At 43.3% G+C, this 21875-nt stretch overlaps 1 protein-coding gene across 2 annotated transcripts in view; it reads right to left on the reverse strand.

The window, feature by feature from the left end:
- Positions 1–20934, reverse strand: part of SLC11A2 (solute carrier family 11 member 2) — a 32730-nt gene extending 11796 nt beyond the window's left edge. Inside the window, exons 1-11 of one of the 2 annotated variants that reach the window (XM_036866247.1) lie at positions 20841–20934; positions 9501–9572; positions 7878–8026; positions 6859–6984; positions 6305–6424; positions 4703–4809; positions 4106–4176; positions 3927–3994; positions 2097–2252; positions 1278–1436; positions 356–442 (exon numbers count right to left, since the gene is read on the reverse strand). In XM_036866247.1, the coding sequence (XP_036722142.1) occupies positions 356–442; positions 1278–1436; positions 2097–2252; positions 3927–3994; positions 4106–4176; positions 4703–4809; positions 6305–6424; positions 6859–6984; positions 7878–8026; positions 9501–9534 (1077 nt within the window). In that variant the 5' untranslated portion in view covers positions 9535–9572; positions 20841–20934. Of the gene's footprint in view, positions 1–355; positions 443–1277; positions 1437–2096; positions 2253–3926; positions 3995–4105; positions 4177–4702; positions 4810–6304; positions 6425–6858; positions 6985–7877; positions 8030–9500; positions 9573–20840 lie in introns of both variants that reach the window. The other variant, XM_036866245.1, reaches the window with a different exon arrangement.
- Positions 20935–21875: the final 941 nt, after the last annotated feature.

The following is a 21875-nucleotide window of genomic DNA, read 5'->3' on the forward strand; positions in this document are numbered from 1 at the left end:
CTGAACAGGGATTGAAGCCAGGCCCTCGGCAGTGAGAGCACGGAGTCCTGACCACTGGACTGCCAGGACCACCAGGGAATTCCCAGGAACACTTTCTTTAGTCACCCGAATTAACGTCCTATAGAACAATATACTATCAACACAAGTTTGGGAATTGCTGATACAATTCATCTTTTCAGCTGATCTTCTATTCCCTTCCACGTAACCCAAAAGGCTTGTCCAGCATCTGGACCTCTGAAAAAAACACACTCCAGAGAAGATATGCTGAGCTCTGAAGTGAACCCACAGAAAAGACCAGATACTATGCTAAGAATATTGATTCAGGAGCAAAGATCAGAAATCTGAATAGGTTTACCCCTTTGTAGATGTCCACAGTCAGTGTTGAGTTATCGTCAGGAAAAAGATGAGTATGGGGACTGCTGATATTTCTACAGACTTCAACCTGGAACCAAAGCAGTTTAGGAACAACTTTTACTTCTGAGGCCAGCACCCAGACAAGAAGCCCTCTCCTACAGACTATACACAGGTCACCCAAGAGATGGATGCTGGAGGCAAGACACTGGACACAGGTTGTGACAAGGGCAGAGACGGGCTGCAATGTCACTTGAGGTCTTCCTCCGTAATCTTTCTACACCCCCATGCCATCAAAAACATTTACTGAGTTAGAGTGTGCATGGTAATACATGAAGGCTGGGTCATTTTAAATGATGACAGGAGGCGAGGGCCCTTAAGAAGGCTTCAGATATGAGAGGACAGCCAGAATAGGGAGTCCTTAGTCAAAGCAGAGCCAGGAGTCAGAGGTCCTATAGATAAGAAACAAAGTAGTGATCAAAACTAGATAGGCAATCAGGAATCAAGATGATAGAGAATTCAAAATGACAAGACAGTCTATCTAGCCACAGTTTCTGTTTTCTGTTTGTTGGCTTCTCCCAACCTGTCATCACCAAATGGCAGAACTGGCAAGTGGCTAGTAGTTGGTAAGCAGGAAACAAAAGGGGATGACAAAGAGCCAAACAGGCGTGAAGCCACTAGTAACAGCATGAAGCAATCTTTGTCCGAGGTAAGCTCCCTTCCCGTCAAAAGCTTGGAAAGATGGGTCTAGGCTTGGTCACAGCCCCCAGACTGTAAACCACGACTAGTGCAGTGATTTAGGGAGCAGCATTGAGGCTTGAGATCCATTTCCCCTGAGCTCTAAGTCACTGTCACCTTTTCCTACCCCAATCCAGCCTCCTCTTTACCCTCACATTCACTACCACCCAGGACCCTGGCTTACTCACCACCTGCTTGTTGGTTTTCTCAAAAAATGCTTCAGCAAAGACTGAGACGACAAAGACGTTGATGATAAAGGAAACAAAAAGAGCAATGCAGGATTCAATGAAAAAGTACTTATTGGCTTCGCGAACTTCCTCCTTATTGGCTCGGTCTACCTGTCTGGACTAGAGAGATAACAGCAATGGTCATTTTTTTTGACTAGTAGGAACAAGTTTCCTTGTAATATTTCATGAGTTTGGAGTCAGCTGAAAGACCTAGAGGGCAAACAACTGACCACATGAAATGTGAGAGACTCCCCTTACATCCTGGTTCACTGAGTAAGAACTCCATGACCCTCTGATGATACCACACATCCCCAAACAGGGAAAAGTGACCGAGTGACTGCTGAGCTCTCAGTTACTGTGGCTGCAAGAACCACTGACCTACAAAAACAACCTGATTTCAGACCTAAGGGGTAGATAACCTTAATTATAAAGGTCTCTGAATCTCCCAGCAAACTATTGTGTTCGACTGACTGGTAAAAGCCAGGTTGGGCTCTTTCCTCCTGACCTCCACGAGGCCACTCAGGCTTTTGAGATTTAAGCACAAGAGACACGGGGCACCTTCAGACCTTTTAAGAAGGACTTTAGTCCCTTCTTTATGGGGTCAGTTATCTCTGGTCACCTTGGTGATTAAAACAGAGTCCAAGTGTGTGGAGTCCAACTGTGGAAAAACATCTTGCTCCTTCAGGGCTCTAACAGTTGTAAACTAAGTGTGTGTCCCTTGCAACCAAAGGAAAAGATCCCATGAACTACACAGGCCACTGAGATGTGGGTCTTGCTTACCTTGACTAAAGCAGAATGCAGGTACATGTTGTGTGGCATGATAACAGCACCCACGATGCCCACAGCCTGCTCGATCTGTGAGGTATGACAGCCTGAACAGGATGGCAGGAACATGCCTTTGAGGACCTGGGTCTGGCTGGGTTTCACTGTAACATACTACATACCAACCGAACAGCTATTAGCCTTTCCTGGAATATGAGACCAGGGGAGTAACACAGTGCTAGGGAACACTCTGCAACCTTTACTCCTTAAACCCCTTCATCAACAACTACATAGGAAATGAGGAATACAGAACCATCCAAAAAAACCAAGCAGTACAAGGTCAGAGAATTTAGGACTGGGGTATCCAGATATTTCACATCATATTTTATAAATTTATTTATTTATTTATGGTTGTGTTGGGTCTTCGTTTCTGTGCGAGGGCTTTCTCTAGTTGTGGCAAGCGGGGGCCACTCTTCATCGCGGTGCGCAGGCCTCTCACTATCGCGGCCTCTCTTGTTGTGGAGCACAGGCTCCAGACGCGCAGGCTCAGTAGTTGTGGCACACGGGCTTAGTTGCTCCGCGGCATGTGGGATCTTCCCAGACCAGGGCTCGAACCCGTGTACCCTGCATTGGCAGGCAGATTCTCAACCACTGCGCCACCAGGGAAGCCCCCACATCATATTTTAGATAAACAAAATAGATGTGTAGAGAATGTAATTAATACTCTAAAGAAATAAAATGGCTACTAAGGGCCTTATTGATATTAGCTTCACAGTAACTCCTGTGAGACACACCCAAGAATACAGAGTCAATTCTTGATTACCCACACTAATCATGCTTCTGTGTTCACCTATGTATATAAAAATCACTTATGTTTGCCACTAGCGTCTGCTGAGACTCATTCAGAAACACTTCTCATACACACTTTTTCCTGGTTCGGCATTTCTCTTGGAAGCCTTAGACCAAGCTATATCATCTACTCACAGAGTAGATGCATTTTTAAAAGTCTGCTAAGCCAAGGACTTCCCTGGTGGCAGAGTGGTTAAGAATCCGCCTGCCAATGCAGGGGACACGGGTTCAAGCACTGGTCCTGGAAGATCCCACATGCCGTGGAACAACTAAGCCTGTGCGCCACAACTACTGAGCCCGTGTGCCACAACTACTGAAGCCCATGTGCCTAGAGCCCGTGCTCCGCAACAAGAGAAGCCACCGCAATGAGAAACCCACGCATCGCAATGAAGAGTAGCCCCCACTCGCCGCAACTAGAGAAAGCAACGAAGACCCAACGCGGCCATAAAGTAATTAATTAAAAAAAAAAAGTTTAGCTAGGTCAATAAGCAGAAATCAGTTTATAACAATTGGACATAAAAAGGTGCTATTACTGTAGGTGCATATAACAGTAGGGTTAGGGTTAACCCAATGGAGTATCTGGGTTGGGGGACAAACCGGGAAACATGCACTATATCCCCTATAGTTCATTAACTGCTGCACTACAGAGAAAGTCCAAGCTGCAGTTATTATCAACCAGGATGAACAAAAACAGAATCCCTCTAAGGTAACAGCCAAGAATAACCCTGCAATCCCTTCCTTAACCCTCTCCAAGGCTGTTCTGTTGTTGGGATGGCCAACTTGGAACCAGGGAGTCTAGTCTGGAAAGTCCTAGAAATTCTAGTCATTTTTGACCTAGGAGTCCCTGCAGGCCTTCCTGGACACTAGTCTTTGCTACCTCTTATTCCTTCCAAATTTGCCCAGGACTGAATTTGGCTTTTTGTTAACAAATACTGTCTTTTATAATAAAAGGAAACAAAAATTGTTTTAAAAAGCTAATGAACAGCCTGTAACACTTGCCTCATATCCAAATGTGAGGGCCATAATTGTGATGAGAAAACCAAAAAATGCTTCTAGCTTCCGCAAGCCTAAGGGAGAAAATGCAGCAGTGAGCTCACAGGAGGCAGACTTCCCCATCAGCCACGTGATGGAAAGCAGCTGACTGCTTTGACTGACCCCTCCATTCCCACTCTGCTTACCATATTTGTCCAAAAAGAGAAATACAAAGGTATCTGCAATGGTGATAAGAACTCCACCCCACAGCGGGACCCTAGGTCAGAGATAAGAAATGGAGATTAAAGGAAAGAAAAGAAACACTGAGAAACACCCTCTTCCCAACAGCTCTCCAGTTATACAACACTTGGAGGAACAAGGACTTGGGGAAAAGGGAACAGTGGCAGGAGGCCAGGCACAGCACCAAGTAAAATAACACATTCATTCAAACTTTGTCTACTATTTCAGACATCCAGGATACAAAGCTGGAAAGTATGGGTCTTATCTCTCAAGGAGCTCACTTGTCTAGTGTGATAAACTGACATACAAATTAATTGTAATACACACTGCCACACCCTGGATAATAAAGGGTGTGTTGGGTCTCATGACCCAACATAAGAACATGGAAGATATAGAACCTACATTTGCCAAGAGAGAAGACGGTGGTTACAGAAAGGTTCCACAGAAAAAGTACTGATACTCGAGTTGAATCTTGAAAATTGAAAATGAGTTGGGTTTTTGTTTTTACACTTGCTTGGAAATCTAGCAAAACATTGATTACTTTCTAGAGAAAAACCCCTCACCTTCCTACAGAGAGGAGGTTGATGGCAATAGCGGAGCCAATAACTTCTTGCATATCTGAGCCAACGATAGCCAACTCCACCATCAGCCACAGGATAATTCGTGGAACCTAAACACCAAACAGCAGAAATATATGGTTCTAATTAATCATTTCTAAGAACTTCCCCCATAGTTTGGAATTCACATTTTGGCACTGATCCATAAACAGTCCTTTAAAAGCTTTCGGTCTAGAGATAAAGTACCAGAACTCAGCTCCACTTGGCCCCTTGCTGGAGAAGACCAGGCTGCTTCTATGTGGCAGAGTCTGTTAGTCAAGGTCAGGGCAGCGGCTGACTCCAATTTTTTTCTCCTTCCTTTCCACTTGACAGAAGAACGGAATTTCCATCCATTATTTCCACTTAATTTTTTGCCTGAAAACAATCCTAAAAGTCTTAGGGGAAAATGAGGATGCTAAGATGGTCAAAATATTGTTCAGGAGAGAAAAGAAATGCTGCAAAAGAAAATATCTATCCTGACCATAGGTGAAGAGACAAAACAAGCATGAAAAGGTTGGAGTCATCCTTAACGTAGTAATACGCAAGCAAGTAAAAAAGACAAGTATGCAAAGGGACTCGGGGCAAAGTGGTTGGAATTGGGTGTCCTATAAGAAAATCTGGGAACTAATCTGGTCAAATAATCCAGCAGAAAGCAATTAAGTAGTGCTGGCTCACTGAGGCCAGGAAAAAAAAAAAAAACACCTCCAGGTACCTACTACCCAAAAAATATGTCACAAAAAAACAACTGCTAAGATACATGAAGAAAGAGAAGCTAAAAGAAATTATAAATTATCAAGGGTTTTTTTTGTTTTGTTTTTTGTTTTTGTTTTTGAGAAGCATATAAAAAAAAAAAAAAAAAAAAAAAAAACAGGTAAGGATACTTTCTCACAGCCAGGAAAGGAGATTAAACATTTAGGACAAACTGCAGGTAGATTAGTACTTATCTAAAGATTAGGCCAGTTTAAAGCTGTCTTCCAGACATTGGGTCCATCCATTCCTGCCTTAGGTAGCAGCAAGAAAGGCCCAAAATATCCAGAAGGAAACTAAAGAGGACAGTGTAAACTCCAGGGTCAAGGTAAACTGAAAAATCATTATTAACAAATCCAAAGATCCTGCCTAATATAATTTGCAGTAAAAGGAAAAAACTCACTTTCTTCAAATTTATGGCAAAGACAAACAAAAAAGAAAATATGCATAATGCAAAGTGATGGATGTATGAATAGTATTCATACTGTGGATGTATGAATGAAAGTGCTTAGACAGAATACCCCTGCCCCTTTGTGAACTGGGCACTGCTAGATGCCAAAAGGCAGAGTGAAACGTAAATGTTTACTCAAACAGAATTTTTCTAAGGAAACTTTCTGGGAAATGTGAATCTCATGTTAGACTTTGAAGGAGCACAGAAACATGGGTCAGCCACAAGAGGAGCTATAGAATTTCCCTTGGGATTCCCAGTCCTCAGGGCCACGGATCCCTACATCCTCCACTATTTCAGTATACAAGGGGGCCAGCACAGGTTGCCAGACACAGAGTCACATATGATATGAGTAACAGACAAACACTGCTCACCCTGGGATACTGACGGTGACACATTTCAGCAAGATGCAGCCCAGTGACCACTCCCAGTCTAGCTGCAAGGCGCTGGAGCAGGAGCCCCACGATGGTGGCCATCAGAAGAACCCAGAGCAACTAGAGAAGAACAAAATCCCACCATTACACTCATTAGATAACTGGGATTGTTTTGTTTGGTTGTTTGGCAATGTGAATGGGAAACACTACATTCAGGAAAGAGCCCCAGTCAGGAATCAAATGACCTGAGTTCTGCATCATGTTCTGCACAGAACCTGCTAGGTCACCTTGCACCTTTCTGAGCCTTAGTTTCTCCCATCTGCAGTTTCTCCTTTGTTCAAGGAAACTATGTGGGTAAAATAAAATAAAAAACCATCTATGTGGATAAAATACAATTTAAAAACAGATGGAAAAGTACTTTTCACTTAAGTGTCACAGCCAATGAAGTATCAGCATGTAGCCACTGAGGTTCATATCCAACAGAAAGAGTAGAGGAAAAGGATGTCGTGTGCTACGTGTGTTTAAAAGGGAAAGGGGTAGGACTCGATGTTCACCTTAAATCCAGCCACTGCTCCAGACTGCAAATCGGATTCAATGTTTCCTGGATCCAGGTAGGCAATGCTCATAAGAAATCCCGGACCCGTGAAAGCCCAGAGTTTACGAAAGCTAAAACAAGAGTACTGTACAAGAGAGGAAAACAGATCAAAATGATTATCACCTCCAAACTGCTGATCTAATTTATCTATTATTTTGTCACATATAAAGCAGCAATATTAGCTTCATAAGAACATTTAGGAAGCTGGATACTGGGTGTGCCCAAGTTTCACGTCCATCTTATCCACTTCTCATCAATAAGCTGGCCACCTCTCTGTCCAAATAAGAGGCCTTCTCTTACCTGCTCTTTCCAACAGCCTTTCATTCTAAAACCCAAGCAATAATATCAGTATCTCTGTGCACAACCACTACCCAAATAGGACAAAAGGCACTGTAAAAAAGGGAACATGGAATCCATACTTTCTTGATGAAAAAATGCTCACTAGTTCAACTTGGCAACAGGTTTTTCAAGGCCCTCAGTTTCCTTATCAGTTTGTTTACTCTGATTACAAAAATTCAGGGCTTCCCTGGTGGCGCAGTGGTTGGGAATCCGCCTGCCAATGCAGGGGACACATGTTCGAGCCCTGGTCCGGGAAAATCCCACATGCCGCGGAGCAACTAAGCCCGTGCGCCACAACTAGTAAGCTTGCGCTCTAGAGCCTGCAAGCCACAACTACTGAGCCCTCATGCCACAACTACTGAAGCCCACGTGCCTAGAGCCCATGCTCTGCAACTGGAGAGGCCACCGCAATGAGAAGCCTGCACGCCGCAACTAGAGAAAACCCGTGCGCAGCAACAAAGACCCAACGCAGCCAAAAATTAAATAAATAAATTTATAAAAATTTTAAAAAAATTCAGTCTTCAGAGATTGCATGCCAGAATTAGACCTGAAGTTGTTGGTCTGGAGTTGTCCAGCAGACTTTCCACTCATAGCTTGTCCCTAGATAATAATGTTTTCCTCTAAGGACCTGTCACTAACCTCCTCCTCAGGAATGGCGATCTTCTCATCAAAGTAGGTGGTGAAGGGCTCCTCTGAGTGCCCCCCAGAGGACTGTGGAAGAGAGGAGTTACTGTAGGCAGGGTTGATGGCCCCAAGACTGGCAGGGTCCCCGTGGTCTCCAGAAGCATCTTCTGAATTAACAGGTTTGAGAAGAAATGAATTAAAGTGAACAAAATACACTAACAGCTCATCCTTAGAAATGCTGATAGTAAACCTTTTTAATACCTAAATGCACAAGATCAACCTGACTCTATCTCAATTTCCAGTACTTTATTTTTATTTATATTTTTAATAAATTAATTTTTGAATAGGCAATATGTTCACATGGCTGAAAATTTGAGAAGTACAAAAACGCTTATGATAAAAAAGCTCCCTCTCACCCCTGTTCCCCAGTCACTCAGCTCTACATCAGTTTTCAGCATGAATCTCACAATGGTTTCCCCCTACTTTCACACTTCTATTCCCACTTGCCAATTTTTAGAACCATTTAATTTTCTTCTAAAAACAGTGATGTCTAGGGCTCAATGTATTAAATAACATCCCCAGACTAGTCCCACTGGTAACCTAAAATCCTAACTTTTAGAAGGAAATAGGTCAGTCTAGTGGGACCCTCTCCTCTCTCCTCCTCCCTGCCCCCAATTATTTGGTAGGACTTACTCAAAGAATCATCCTTGGACATTATACCTCCATCAGGCTCCTCCAAAAATGTGTAAATTGCAAACTCTTGCCACATTTCAGGCTAAAATCTGAAGCTGCAGGGAAACCACCAAACAGGAACCCTCCTGACTAAGGCCTGCAGTGAAGAGCTTGGGAGGGGGAGGTGTCACCCTCCTGATAGAGGGCTCATCTCAGATTAATCATCAGTGTTTCCCTAAATCCTACATTTTGCAGTTAATTTTAAATGCAGGGAGGGGGAGGGTCTGGGAGAAAAGGGCTAATACAAAGCCCAGTTTGCTGTAGCCTTCAAATGGCTATTTTTAACCACAAAGCTCTAATCTCAGGGTTTCCAAGAAACCTTTGCAACATCCAATCAGAAAAACAAAAGCTCTCTTTCTATAGGGAACTGACCCACTTCACCTTAAGTGGCACTGAACTGAGGAGGAAATGTACAGAAAAGGAATGGAAATTCTAATGGAGAAATTTTAAATCAGGAAGGATTAGTCAAAGCACTTAAGAAGTCTCATTAAATACACTATTAAGTGCTGGCTCAGTATTTTACTGTTCCGTGCATATCTGAAGTGCTGTGAGCAGACAAAGCACTCTAGAGGTTTTTATGCCAGGTCTGCAAATAATACTGCCTTTACAAGCATTACAGCTATAGAAACCAAACTCGTAGCTAATCTTAGCTCATCTCAGAACTGGAAATAAGATATGAGGCAAGTCTCTGTGGTTATAAATCCATTTTCATTTACAGCCTAAGTTACCAGGTGGTGACCTCTGAATGGAGCAGGTCTCCATGATGATATTGTTGGCTGGGGGAGAGGAGATGGGGACAATTTTTGTTGGAACAGAAGACAAGAAGGACAATATGGTAAATTTCTGTTACTGGCTTAAGCCTAATTCCAAATAAAAATTAGACAATAACACAAAGCTGTAAATTACCATCTGGTGTCTTCTGTTCAGGACCCAACACCATGGTGGATACCTGAGTGTCTGAGTTCTTAGAATAAGATTCTGGAAAGGAGAAAAGAGAGGGAGAGGAATTAGCAAGAACAAACTAAAACTAACAAGTTCAGAACCAGCATTCTGTTACTCTGTATGACTGAACCCTTACTACGTGAAAAGAATAATTGTTCTACTGAATTAGATAACCTTGAAAATAATTACAGTTTTCAGAATATGATTAAGAGATATTTAATAAAAAATGTAAAATTCTTAATCATGTCTTTGCTGGCAAAACTTCAAAACCAAACTGAAGCAAAAGGTATTTCAGGGAAGTGGGCAAATAGTTTTTAATAAGCATCCACAGAGAGGCTGCTAGGCAAGTACCCAGTCTCTGCCTTTGCCTCCAGATTAACCCAAATATTTAAAAGACTGACTCCCCCCACCCCATTTTGATGAGTTTTTAAGGACAGAGATCTATAACTCTCTTTGATCTAACTAACAATTTAAGCTCATGTTTCAATTTTCTGGAGAGGGGGAAGGGGAAGCACCTCACCAGCACACTGGTAGTAGAAGTAGAGGGTCACTATTTCCCAGCCTCTCATTTCCCTGAAGAGAGACTTCAGCTGTAAGGTTTCAGGTCTCATTCCCCAACACTTCAACAACTGGGAGAAGAAACTAATGACCATGGCCCTCCCCTCCTGGGCTCTCAAGGAGAGCTGAGGCACCAGGAGGACAAGGCAGCATGCCTGCACTTCTCTCCCTCAGCAATAAGCAGCCTGAGGGGGGGCCGGGGGTAAGGGGGTATCCCAGATGTCCAGCATCCTATTGGGTAAAGTTTAACTGGGGGGCAGGGGAATATTAGTAAGCCCACTGGGCCACAGATCTATGGCATATTCTCTAGTCAACCCCACCAATAAGGCTGATTTTGTAAAATTTTGATCTACTGATTAAGGAATCTATTTCTCAGTTGATTCCAAATTTAGAAAGGGAAAGGTAAGTAGTATTAATTGTTAACTGCCTCCCCTTAAATCCCAATAACAACTATCCTACTGAAAAAGTGATGAAGCCTCCCCTTAGCTATCTTTTACTACTTAAATAGTCTTTTTCCACTATTGTAACTTTATTGCCCCTATTTGAACAGTGCTCTACTTTCTTTGATAGTCTATCAACATATTCTGTACATATTTTGCAAAATTACAGACAGAATTAAGACCTGAAGGGGGTTTTAGGTTTCATCTATCTTCTGGAATGTAAAACATACCACCACTTGCTAATTTGGAAAACATAATCTTTCATGTCTATAGTCACCAGTATCAAGTATCTTGTTATAATGAACAATAGTAACGTCCTTCCTATCAGAGTTTGAGCCACCAGATGGTTTCGGCAACAGATCCCAAAACTACTGACTAAATCCAACCCCTCTTTCAGCCAGTTACAACAGCACCTCACCTAAATGGGATTTACACATCCGACTACTCAGTAGCAGTGCCACTTGGATTCCAATCACAGCACAGCTCCTAGGCCCCACTCAGAGCCTTTTTACTTTTATTTTACATATAGTTCTAAGAAGCCAGGATAACACACAATAAACTAGAAACCACAAATCAGATCTGGGACTATGTCTCTTACAGGGAAAGTCTTGGGCTATTTGATATGAGGCAACTTCCTTATACTTCAATCAGCTCTGAGAATATTATTATGAAGAATATTACTGGGAGGACTTCCCTGGTGGTCCAATGGTTAAGACTCCACGCTCCCAACGCAGAGGGCCTGGGTTCGATCCCTGGTCAGGGAACTAGATCTCTCACGCTGCAACTAGAAAACTCCACATGCTGCAACGAAGATCCTGCGTGCTGCAACTAAGACCCGGTGTAGCCAAATAAATAAATAAATATTTTTAAAAATATATATATTATTGGGAATTCCCTGGTGGTCCAGTGGTTAGGACTCCGTGCTTTCACTGCCAAGGGTGCAGATTCGATCCCTGGTCAGGGAACTAAGATCCCACAAGCCACACAGAGCACCACCATGCCCCCCGCCCCCGCCAAAAAAAAGAGTATTATTATTGGTAGTTCTCTGGTGGCCTAGTGGTTAGGATTCTAGGCTTTCACTGCTGTGGCCCGGGTTCAACCCCTGGTTGGGGAACTGAGATCCTGTAAGCTGCACATTGCAACCAATAAATAGATTAATTAATTAATTAATTAAAATAGGAAGAAGTCCAAAAAAGCATTAACAGTGGTTATTTTTTTATAAGAATATTAACATTATATTATTATTAAGAATAACTCAAGTTTCTAATTGCAGCCCTACTCATGAAGAACCGATTCAATTAGATTACTTTTGTAGTGATGACTGATATCCTGTTTCAGAAGGCACAGAAGTGTTTAACACATGTGAGTAAGATTCCTATCCAAAACAGGCCTTTAAAACTTATATTTAAAAAGCAGGACTTCCCTGGTGGCACAGTGGTTAAGAATCCGCCTGCCAATGCAGGGGACACGGGTTCGAGCCCTGGTCTGGGAAGATCCCACGTGCCACAGAGCTACTGAGCCCGCGTGCCACAACTACTGAAGCCCGTGCGCCTAGAGCCCGTGCTCCACAACAAGAGAAGCCACCGCAATGAGAAGCCTGCACACTGCAACGAAGTGTAGCCCCCGCTCACCACAGCTAGAGAATGCCCGCGTGCAGCAATGAAGACCCAACACAGCCAAAAATAAATAAATAAATAAATTTATTTTTAAAAAAAAAAACAATTGAGATAGTAGTGTTTTTCCCCAAGTCTGAAATGTGAAAAGGTGTTAAATAATTTTAAACAGAAATATCTCAAGATAAAATTTTTAATAATTACTATTAGTATTTTAAGTGATTACTCCCATACTTACTTACAGAGCCGATAAAATACAAGAAGTCTGGTCTTCTCTGTGAAATCTCAGAAATATATTATTCCAAGAGAGAAAATGATTCTAGATTCCAACATTTTTTTTTTTTTTGGCAGCACCTCTCGGCTTGCCGGATCTTAGTTCCCTGACCAGTGATCAAACCAGGGCCCCGGCACTGAAAGCACCGAGTCCTAACCACTGGGCCGCCAGGGAATTCCCTAGATTCCAACTTTCTCATCAAAACAATGAGTCAACAAACTATGAACTCCACTGTTTATAGTGTCTAGAGAACATAACTAGGGCAGGGAATAGAGGGTCAGTATGCTTGGTGTGCTGCACAGTATTTAAGTCTCCATGAAAATTTAACAACCATATGGAAGAAGTAAGTTAACAGTAAGACAGTTTTGCTCTCTAGGACCATACCACCAGGTCATTTCAGTTATTTAATTACGTTAAGAAAAACATCGGGCTGCCCCGGTGGAGCAGTGGTTAAGAATCCACCTGCCAGTGCAGGGGACACGGGTTCGAGCCCTGGTCCGGGAAGATCCCACATGCCTCAGAGCACCTAAGCCTGTGCGCCACCACTACTGAGCCTGAGCTCTAGAGTCCGCGAGACACAACTACTGAGCTTGAGTGTCACAACTACTGAAGGCCGCGCGCCTAGAGCCCGTGCTCTGCAACAGGAGGAGCCACCGCAATGAGAAGCCCGCGCACAGCAACGAAGAGTAGCCCCCGCTCGCCGCAACTAGAGAAAGCCCGCACGCAGCAACAAAGACCCAATGCAGCCAAAAATAAATAAAGAAAAAGAAAAAGAAAACTTAAAAAAAAAAAGAAAAAGATCAAGTGGAGATACAAGCAATAAGAATCAACCCAGCAGTACTCTGATAACTATGATTAACACTGCTTTGATATTCTAGCTCACCCCCAACCACTAAGTGTCACCTTTTCTTAAAGCCAGTAAGTTTCCTCCTCTCAACAGCAATCGACAGTAGGAAAAAAATGGCACTCATGGTTCAATATAATAACTATTTTATCCGATTCCTTATCAAAAGTTGTAAGACTGTTTTACAAGATAAGAATGCTAATTACATTTTGTCTAAATGTCAAAAGCCTACATATCCTTTGACTCAGCAATTCCATTTCTAAGAATGCATACTAAAGAAACAGTCCCACAGGAAGTATGTGCAAGAATATTTCCCACAGCACTGTTTGTAGTGTAAAAAGACTGAAACAACCTAGTACATTTATAGGATGGAATACCATAAATAAGGCAGATCTCTATGGATTAATAGGAAACAATCTCCAGATATACTGTGAAGTTAAAAACCGAGTTTATAGAACAGCATGCTATCATTTACGTAGCAAAAAAAAAAAAAGAGAGAAAGAGAGAGAGAGAGAGAGAATACACACATACACGTACAGACGATATCCAAAGGACATGCCAAAAACTGGTACTGCCGTCCCTAAGAGGAAGCAGTGGGGGAGCACAAAAGAGGTCAGGCAAAAGGAAGACCTCTCACTGAATATACACTGTACACGGTTTTGCACTTAAAAAAATTTTTTTTACCATGTACCTGTATTGTTTATTTTTTTAAAACGTAAAGGTCACATAGGTTTACTGGGTTTCTCAATGAACACCTCAGGGACGTTCAGTTTCTCAATGAACACTTAAGGGACATATCAGTTCTCTCTGATAAAGCTTCACAATGGACAATCAGAGATCTGAAGCCCTCTGGCTAGCAGGCATATATGGCCTCAAGCTTAACTTACTACTACTTTGACTTAGTGCGCAAACAACCAAGCTCTGAAATTGTGATTTGGAAGTTTCACCTGAATGCAAGGAATCAGAAAAATTCTCCTCAGGAAAGTGTTTCCTGACTCCCTAATTTGGGTTAAACGGCCCTCTTTCATGTTCCCCCAAGGCACCTGCTGCTTACTACTATCATATCACCTTATCCTGAAAGCATTTATTCCCTAGTAATATTCTTGCAACTCGTCTGTAAGTTTGAAATTATATTAAAATAAAAAATTATACCCCCCCAAACACATACTAGCTATAATAAATTCCGAACATTTAATTAATAATAATTCCATGTGTTCTCTTAGCATTTACAAGAAGTCTGGAAGAACAATTTGGATAGCCCAAATCAGTTTTTAAAATTGCCACCAAGAAAGTATGAAATACTGAGTATTAAAGTACATATAGGGCTTCCCTGGTGGCGCAGTGGTTGAGAATCTGCCTGCCAATGCAGGGACACGGGTTCGAGCCCTGGTCTGGGAAGATCCCACATGCCGCGGAGCAACTAGGCCCGTGAGCCACAATTGCTGAGCCTGCGTGTCTGGAGCCTGTGCTCTGCAACGAGAGGCCGCGATAGTGAGAGGCCCGCGCACCGCGATGAAGAGTGGCCCCCACTTGCCGCAACTAGAGAAAGCCCTCGCAGAGAAACGAAGATCCAACACAGCCATAAATAAATAAATAAATAAATAAAATTTTAAAAAAAAAGTACATATATAACTTCAACTTAAACATTTTCCCCCTATGGTTAAAAAGAAGTTTGAATTTAAATTAATTTTTTTCTTATAAAATTCTCCTATAGAGAGCAAAGGCACCCCAAACCATTTCACTGATTTTAGAGCTGTGTTCCCTGTTGCAAAGGTCTCCCTAAAATTAATTTTAAGTTTTGGAGAGGAATGTCTTTGAACAGTCCTCTAATTCCTCTCCCCTTTTTTCCTCCCCCCACCTTGTATAAATAAAATCAGAGACAACATTAAGTAGGAAAAGAAGTTTCATAAAGGCAACTAGAAAAGTGTGCATGGAATCAATTGATTAGATAAATGGGAACAGGAATGTTTAAAGTTGACTGCCAAAGCCATCTCTTCTGCCTCTTGATGTTTCCTCAGCCAACGTTCAGTGCCAGCAACATGCTGGTGACAAAGTGGAAACTGCCAGATGCACAGGCTTTAAAAAGTGATACCCAAGTTGTTCATTAGAGAATAAAAAGGAGTTGTGATAAAAAAAGAATTCCATTTGTTTTGAAGAAAATGTAAAGATTTCCAGATTCTTCTAAAATTCCCTTTTCTCTAAAGGTCTACTTTTAAGGCTAAAGCACTTGATATTCCTACTAAATCATGACTGTTAATCTAACATCTATACTGTGCAAGATGTTCTTCATGAAGGTGAACTCCTGCCCCTGATGACTGGGAGTCAACAAAACTGAAATATTCAGTGGTTCAAACAGATCTAACTGCTGTCTGAACCCTACGTATTTTAATAAGGAATATTACTAGCCATTTTTTAAAATGAGAAATTATTACTTCCTCTGTTTTTCCATTCCAGGTCAATAAAGAAGCACCAATTTCCGAGTCTTTCCATCAGGATATACATCTAATTAATTCCAAAACTCAATTTGCCCCCATTGGGGATGATGGGAGAGAAACAGCTTAGAAAAGCCATGTGAATTTCTAAATTATAATTGAGGATGTGAAGTTTGGAATTATTTTTTCAATTTGGATAAAAAATAATCCCATTTTTCTCTCATTAAAATGAATTTGATATAAAATGACAAAATGAAAAAAAGGTTGGAGACAGATTACATCTACTTCCTGACATAAGAACAAAGCGAAAAGCCCCTCTGGTGTTAGTTTAAGAAAAAGGCCTGGAAACTCTAATCCTCTTACCTAAGTGAGTAATATTTCGGTAAGCTGAAAGTCACACAAGCACACCCAGTTTATAAAGTACAAACAGTGCAGCTATTGTACAATGTGCTTAACACGCATCAGATCCCCCCTCTCTCTCTCTCTGGCACAATGGCCACTGAGACAGACTGTTCATGTTACTGACTTTGTATTCCATAGTAATAATCTCAAAATTGGAGACATCTCCCTTAGTCTACCAGAGAACTACAATTTCAGCTCAGCATCAAGTTTGCTACTTCCACCTGAGTTAGACTTTTGAAAATCTGTTTGATGGTTGAAAGGAAAACCTGACATGGAGAACATCTAATGATAAAGAAAGAAGAGAAAGAAAAAATCTTAAGCAGCAAGAAGAGGAGAGAGGGGGTAAGATAAGGGGAGGAAGAGTACAGTTGATAATAAAACCAGCTGCCTGGGTGTCAAAGACGATAACAGTGGGGAGAAACGTGGCCAGGCTGTCAAGAAGTACTGAACTTTTAGACAACAATATCACCCATCAACCAGAGAGTTCAGAATTAGAAGGGCCCAATTAATACCCATTAAATAGAGCTCTTCACTTTCTCTGCTCAGAGCTCTGAGGCTTAGCCAGCTTCAAATCTCCTTGACTGCTCACACATCAGGGTCACTAATATCTTACTTCCAGAAACTATAGCTTGGTCTTTGTTCCTCCCAACTCTCACAGTGTGAGGCTTCCCCCGATTTCCTCCCAACCCGAAGTTTACAGCACTGCATTTCCCTTTGGCGGCCCAACCTGGCCTCCTGGCCTGACACATCTACCCTGGAACACAACTCCAAGCTCTGTGAAAATTTCAAAGACATCTTTACAGTGAAGTAAGAAAGTCTATTAAATCAGTCTATACCCACTTCTTGCCTCAGAAAAAAAGTGTTTTGCCCTTATACTTGCTTAAGTAGCTGTTCTGGCAAACGTGAAGAAAGATTATCATTAGAGTACATTCAACTTATTTATTCCAATGACAGATACTGGCCCCCCAATGCAGACTGACCTTAACAATTTTAAGTACATATCTTCCTCAATGTTTCTTTGCTTAAAGCAAAGAAAAACTGTCTGTAAAGACAGACAATACATATAAGATTCTCCAGCCTCATCATACATGTCTCCTTCTGCTCTTTGGAACCCGCTACAATTTCAATAGTTAACTTGTAGCCTCCTTTCATTACCTAGGAATTTTAAATGTTTTTTTTTTTAAACGCATTGTTTACTTTGTTTATTTATTTATTTATTTATTTTTGGCTGTGTTGGGTCTTCGTTTCTGTGCGAGGGCTTTCTCTAGTTGCGGCAAGCGGGGGCCGCTCTTCATCGCGGTGTGCGGGCCTCTCACTATCGTGGCCTCTCTTGTTGCGGAGCACAGGCTCCAGACGCGCAGGCTCAGTAATTGTGGCTCACGGGCCCAGTTGCTCAGCGACATGTGGGATCTTCCCAGACCAGGGCTCGAACCTGTGTCCCCTGCATTGGCAGGCAGATTCTCAACCACTGCGCCACCAGGGAAGCCCTACCTAGGACTTTTAATAGACACTTGATTGTTAGTGATAAATGGGACCAAAACAAACAAAAAAAACCCACACAAGATGACCTACTAGCAATAAGAACAAAGACAAGCCTGAGAACCCTAATTTCCTAATTTAAGTCTTTACTGGGAACTGGTCCTTACACTAAAATATGTAAGTTACTCGGACCTTAAAATAAAAGTGGAAGACTTCCCTGGTGGCTCAGTGGTTAAAAAATCTGCCTGCCAATGCAGGAGACACGGGTTCAAGCCCTGGTCTGGGAAGATCCCACATGCCTCGGAGCACCTAAGCCCGTGCACCACTACCGAGCCTGAGCTCTAGAGCCCGAGAGACACAACTACTGAGCCCACGTGCCACAACTACTGAAGCCCGCGCACCTAGAGCCCATGCTCTGCAACAAGAGAAGCCACCGCAATGACAAGCCCGCGCACCACAACGAAGAGTAGCCCCCGCTCACCACAACTAGAGAAAGCCCGCACGTAGCAACGAAGACCCAACGTAGCCATAAATAAATTAACTAATTTTTTAAAAAGTGGAAGAGGAATTAGACAATATATTTTTATTATCCCTGGCCAACTGCTTTATATTCCATTCTGATGTTATTATAGCTCATAATACATATTTGTTGTTTTGTTATATCCATATTCCTGATGATACCTGGAGGGCTTGTCTTTGTGTCTCCAGGGGCCAATTAATGTTAATTGTTAAATACATGTCTGTTAAATTATCAAAAGAATAAATGGCATCGGATGGGTGAGACAACAAGGATCTAGGACTTCTAACTCCTTATATTTGGTACAGTCAAATGCTCCCTGCCTTCTTTTCCAAAATATTTTATTAAAACCAGAGAGACTCACATGATAAAGATGACAACATTAAGGCAAAAGGCTTCCCTTTCTGCCTCAAACACTCAACTCTTTAAAGGTGTCACTCCCTGCCCTTATTAAAGCACAGAGGTTTCACAAAGACACTGTCCTCCACTCTCACCAAGCCAACATCCAACTTTCAACCCTATACAAGTACTAAACTGTCTTACTCCAAAGCTAAATAACTAAACTTACGCTATGTGTACTTCAGTCAAACTGGGCCAGCAGACTGTGCGGTAAGCGATGTTCTTTTTAGTAAACTCAAAGTTTCTCATTTTGTGATTAGTTCCCAGTAATGTTACCTATATAAACAGCAGCTTTTCTGGAAAGGGAGAACTGGAAGACAAAAAAGTCTTCCATTAAAGCCTTCCAGACAGTACCAAGAGAATCTGAGAGGGACTTCTAAGCTCACAGAAAGGGCATAAGCACGGCAGCAGACATACACAGTAAGGAAACAGGGAATAAAGATGTCTTTGATTCCACAGCACCCACCCAAGCTCTTAGCACTAAAAGTCAAATAGAAAAGATGCTGCTTTGTATCAATAGATATGACTCTCTAACCTCTAACCTTTACTTCACTGAGTCAAAACTGAACCAAAGCTGCTTAGGAGCTCTGTGGAGTATTCCAAGGGATCACCGCTGATTTCCTAACAGTAGAGTAAGATTAGATTTGTGTCAAGCTTCCCCATTCATTAACAGAAGTGCTGCCAGGCTGTCCAGAAATTCCCCGCCCAAGTCCCAGCCATCCCGGAAACATGAGAAACCAAGAATGCTGCAATCATGGCCTTTTTGGTATTGGGTCCAAAAAAAACTGTGTCTAGGCCAAGACTGTAAATGAAATATCATCCAATGAAAAACTAAACAGTCAAAGAAGTTTTCATTTACCCAACACAGCTATCACAGACAGACCCAGTACTGTACAGAGGAAGTTTCCAACCTTATTTAATGATAAAATAAACACCCAGCAGAAAACCTTTAGTCACACGTAATTATACTATAGCCTCGGATCATGAATGACGTGGATAGAAAACAGGCCTAAGGGTTCATTGGCAATAGGCTTACAGGATTTTGAACAAGGATAAGTAATAAGGTCAGAATTCTTTTAGTGTGGAATCTTTTAGGGGAAAGAAGGCACTTGTAGGTAATAATAAAACTCCTACATGCCAGGAATTGTTCTAGGCACTTTAAGGGTATTAACACATTTAATACTCACCACCAACTCTTTAAGATTTATATTATCAATCCCCATTTTAAATATGTGGAAACAAAAGAACAAAGAGGCTAAGCACCTTGCTCAAAGGTTTACAGAGCCAAGAAGTGCTGCAAACTAGTCGGGGTTCAGATTCCACTGGAGTCAAGGTAGAAACACAGTGTCCCCTGGTTTCACCAATATTCACTAGAATTATGACCTCTGGAAACCAGTCTCCTCTTGCCTCCCCTTCCATATAATTTTTGCTTTTGCATTTCACTTTAAAGAGATGTCACATTCCCTTAACTTCATAACGCTCCTTTGAAAGCAGTGGACGATATGAGAATATCTTCACTTTACACAGGAAAATCCAAGCCCAGGTTCCTCAACTTCTCCCCCAATGATGCTCTTTGAAATAATCTGATATATGAAGGGAATTTGGGGAAACCAAGTGAAAAGGAACCCAAAGGCGTAATAACATCAAAAAAATTAGCATAGCTTTAAAAGCAGGGACATATGAAACCACACAGATGGAGAGCAGCCACCCCACTCACATACCGTGTGCAATAATGCCCCCTACAAAGGTACCTGGAGCCTGGAGGCTGCACAAACAGCCCTAAAACCAATCTACACACAAGTACTCAGCGACCTGCCCAGGCCCCTCACACGAAGGCGCTCCCTGGATGTCGGCTGCAGTAAAATGAATTCTTTTGTTGAAGTGGGGCGAAGGGAGGCCCAGGGAGCGGACGGGGCGCCAGGTCTCCGCAGATAAGAAGGCGGCCGCGGGGACCTTGCCCCGTGGCCGTCGGCCTCTTCCGCGGCGTGAAACGGGGTCAGCGCACCGTCGATCACGGGTCCCGGCCCCGCGGCTGGTCCGGCCAGGGGTTCGGCCATTTCTCTTAGGCCGCGGAGGGAAAGGGGTGAGGCCGCTGCAACCTCTGGCGTTTCCTTCCCGCCCCCCGCTCCCAGCGCCCTCCTCTCGGTCTTCCTTCGAATAATGCGGCTCCATCTGGACCCCGCGCCCAGGCCCTCACAGCCCGTGCCGCCCCTCGCAGCCCCGCTCGGCGCCCCGCATGCCCCATATTGGCCCCGGCGCCAGCTCCCAGGCCAGCCCTCCATCCGGGGAGCCCGGGGAAAGCCGGGCGCCCGCGTGACCTCTGACCTGCCCTGCGCCCCACCTTACCGTCTCCGCAACCACCTGACAGTCTGTCCACGCGCCAGACGCTCCATACCCCTGGAGCCAGCGCCACGCCAGCCTACCCCCTACACGCCCCGCGATTGGCCGACAGGACCGCAGCTGCACCTTCCTATTGGCTGGATTCTCCGTATTCCCCTTGGCTGCCGGCGAGCAAGGCGGGCCGACGGCAAATTCCGGGGCTCCGCCCACCCCAGGTCAGGCTGGAGGCGGGGCCACGGCGGCCCGGGCGAGAGCCGTCTCCTGCAGAGTTAGTGCTCGCGCTGGTCCAACCCACAGTGTGGGTTGGAGTCTCCCACCCCGCTGGCAACCTGCAGACACGTAAGTTTCCTGATGTAGTTCGCCGAGGCCTCATGTTAGGTCCTGGAAATCAAGATCATTTCTTCTGAGACGCGGCTCTGTGAGAGATACAGCTCCATCCTACAAAGTATAGCCACCTGGCAGGACCATTTCCTCTCGCCCCCAGAGCCACATCATAGTATCTGCTGCCCCACCAAGAGCACCCCACACCTGGGAGGAACCGCGAAACATCAGCTAGTGCAGCCATTTCGGCTGCATCAGTTGCCCCATTCCCAAGCTTCGGTAATGAATTGTTTTCCGCTCTCCTACGCAGCTGCCTCGCTTCGTCCCCCAAACTTTATTCTCCATCTACCCAAAAGTAGTCCCACTCCATCCGCAGTTTCAATCTCACATCCCAGAGTCTTTCTCTGAAGATGATGACCAGACTTGTGGTGCTTTAGAGGGGAGAAAATAGTCTGACTAACCACCCTAATTTTCTACAGTGTCGTTTAGAGCTACCAGAAACATTCTTAGACACCCCTCTCCCCGCGCCCCCCATCGCCCCCATAACTGCTTTCATTAAAGGGAACCAAGCTTATCTAGCCAAGTCATAGGCCTAGAGAGGAAAAGCATAAACCCCTCCAACATCTTTCTTCCTGTAAAAACTGCTAGGAGAAAATTTTATGAGTTGGTAAAAGAGTCCAAGAGAAGAGGAAAGGAGAGTAAACTGCAAAAAGGAAAATC

The sequence above is a fragment of the Balaenoptera musculus genome, chromosome 10 (assembly GCF_009873245.2).
Source record: "Balaenoptera musculus isolate JJ_BM4_2016_0621 chromosome 10, mBalMus1.pri.v3, whole genome shotgun sequence".
In the NCBI taxonomy this organism is placed as follows: Eukaryota; Metazoa; Chordata; class Mammalia; order Artiodactyla; family Balaenopteridae; genus Balaenoptera; species Balaenoptera musculus.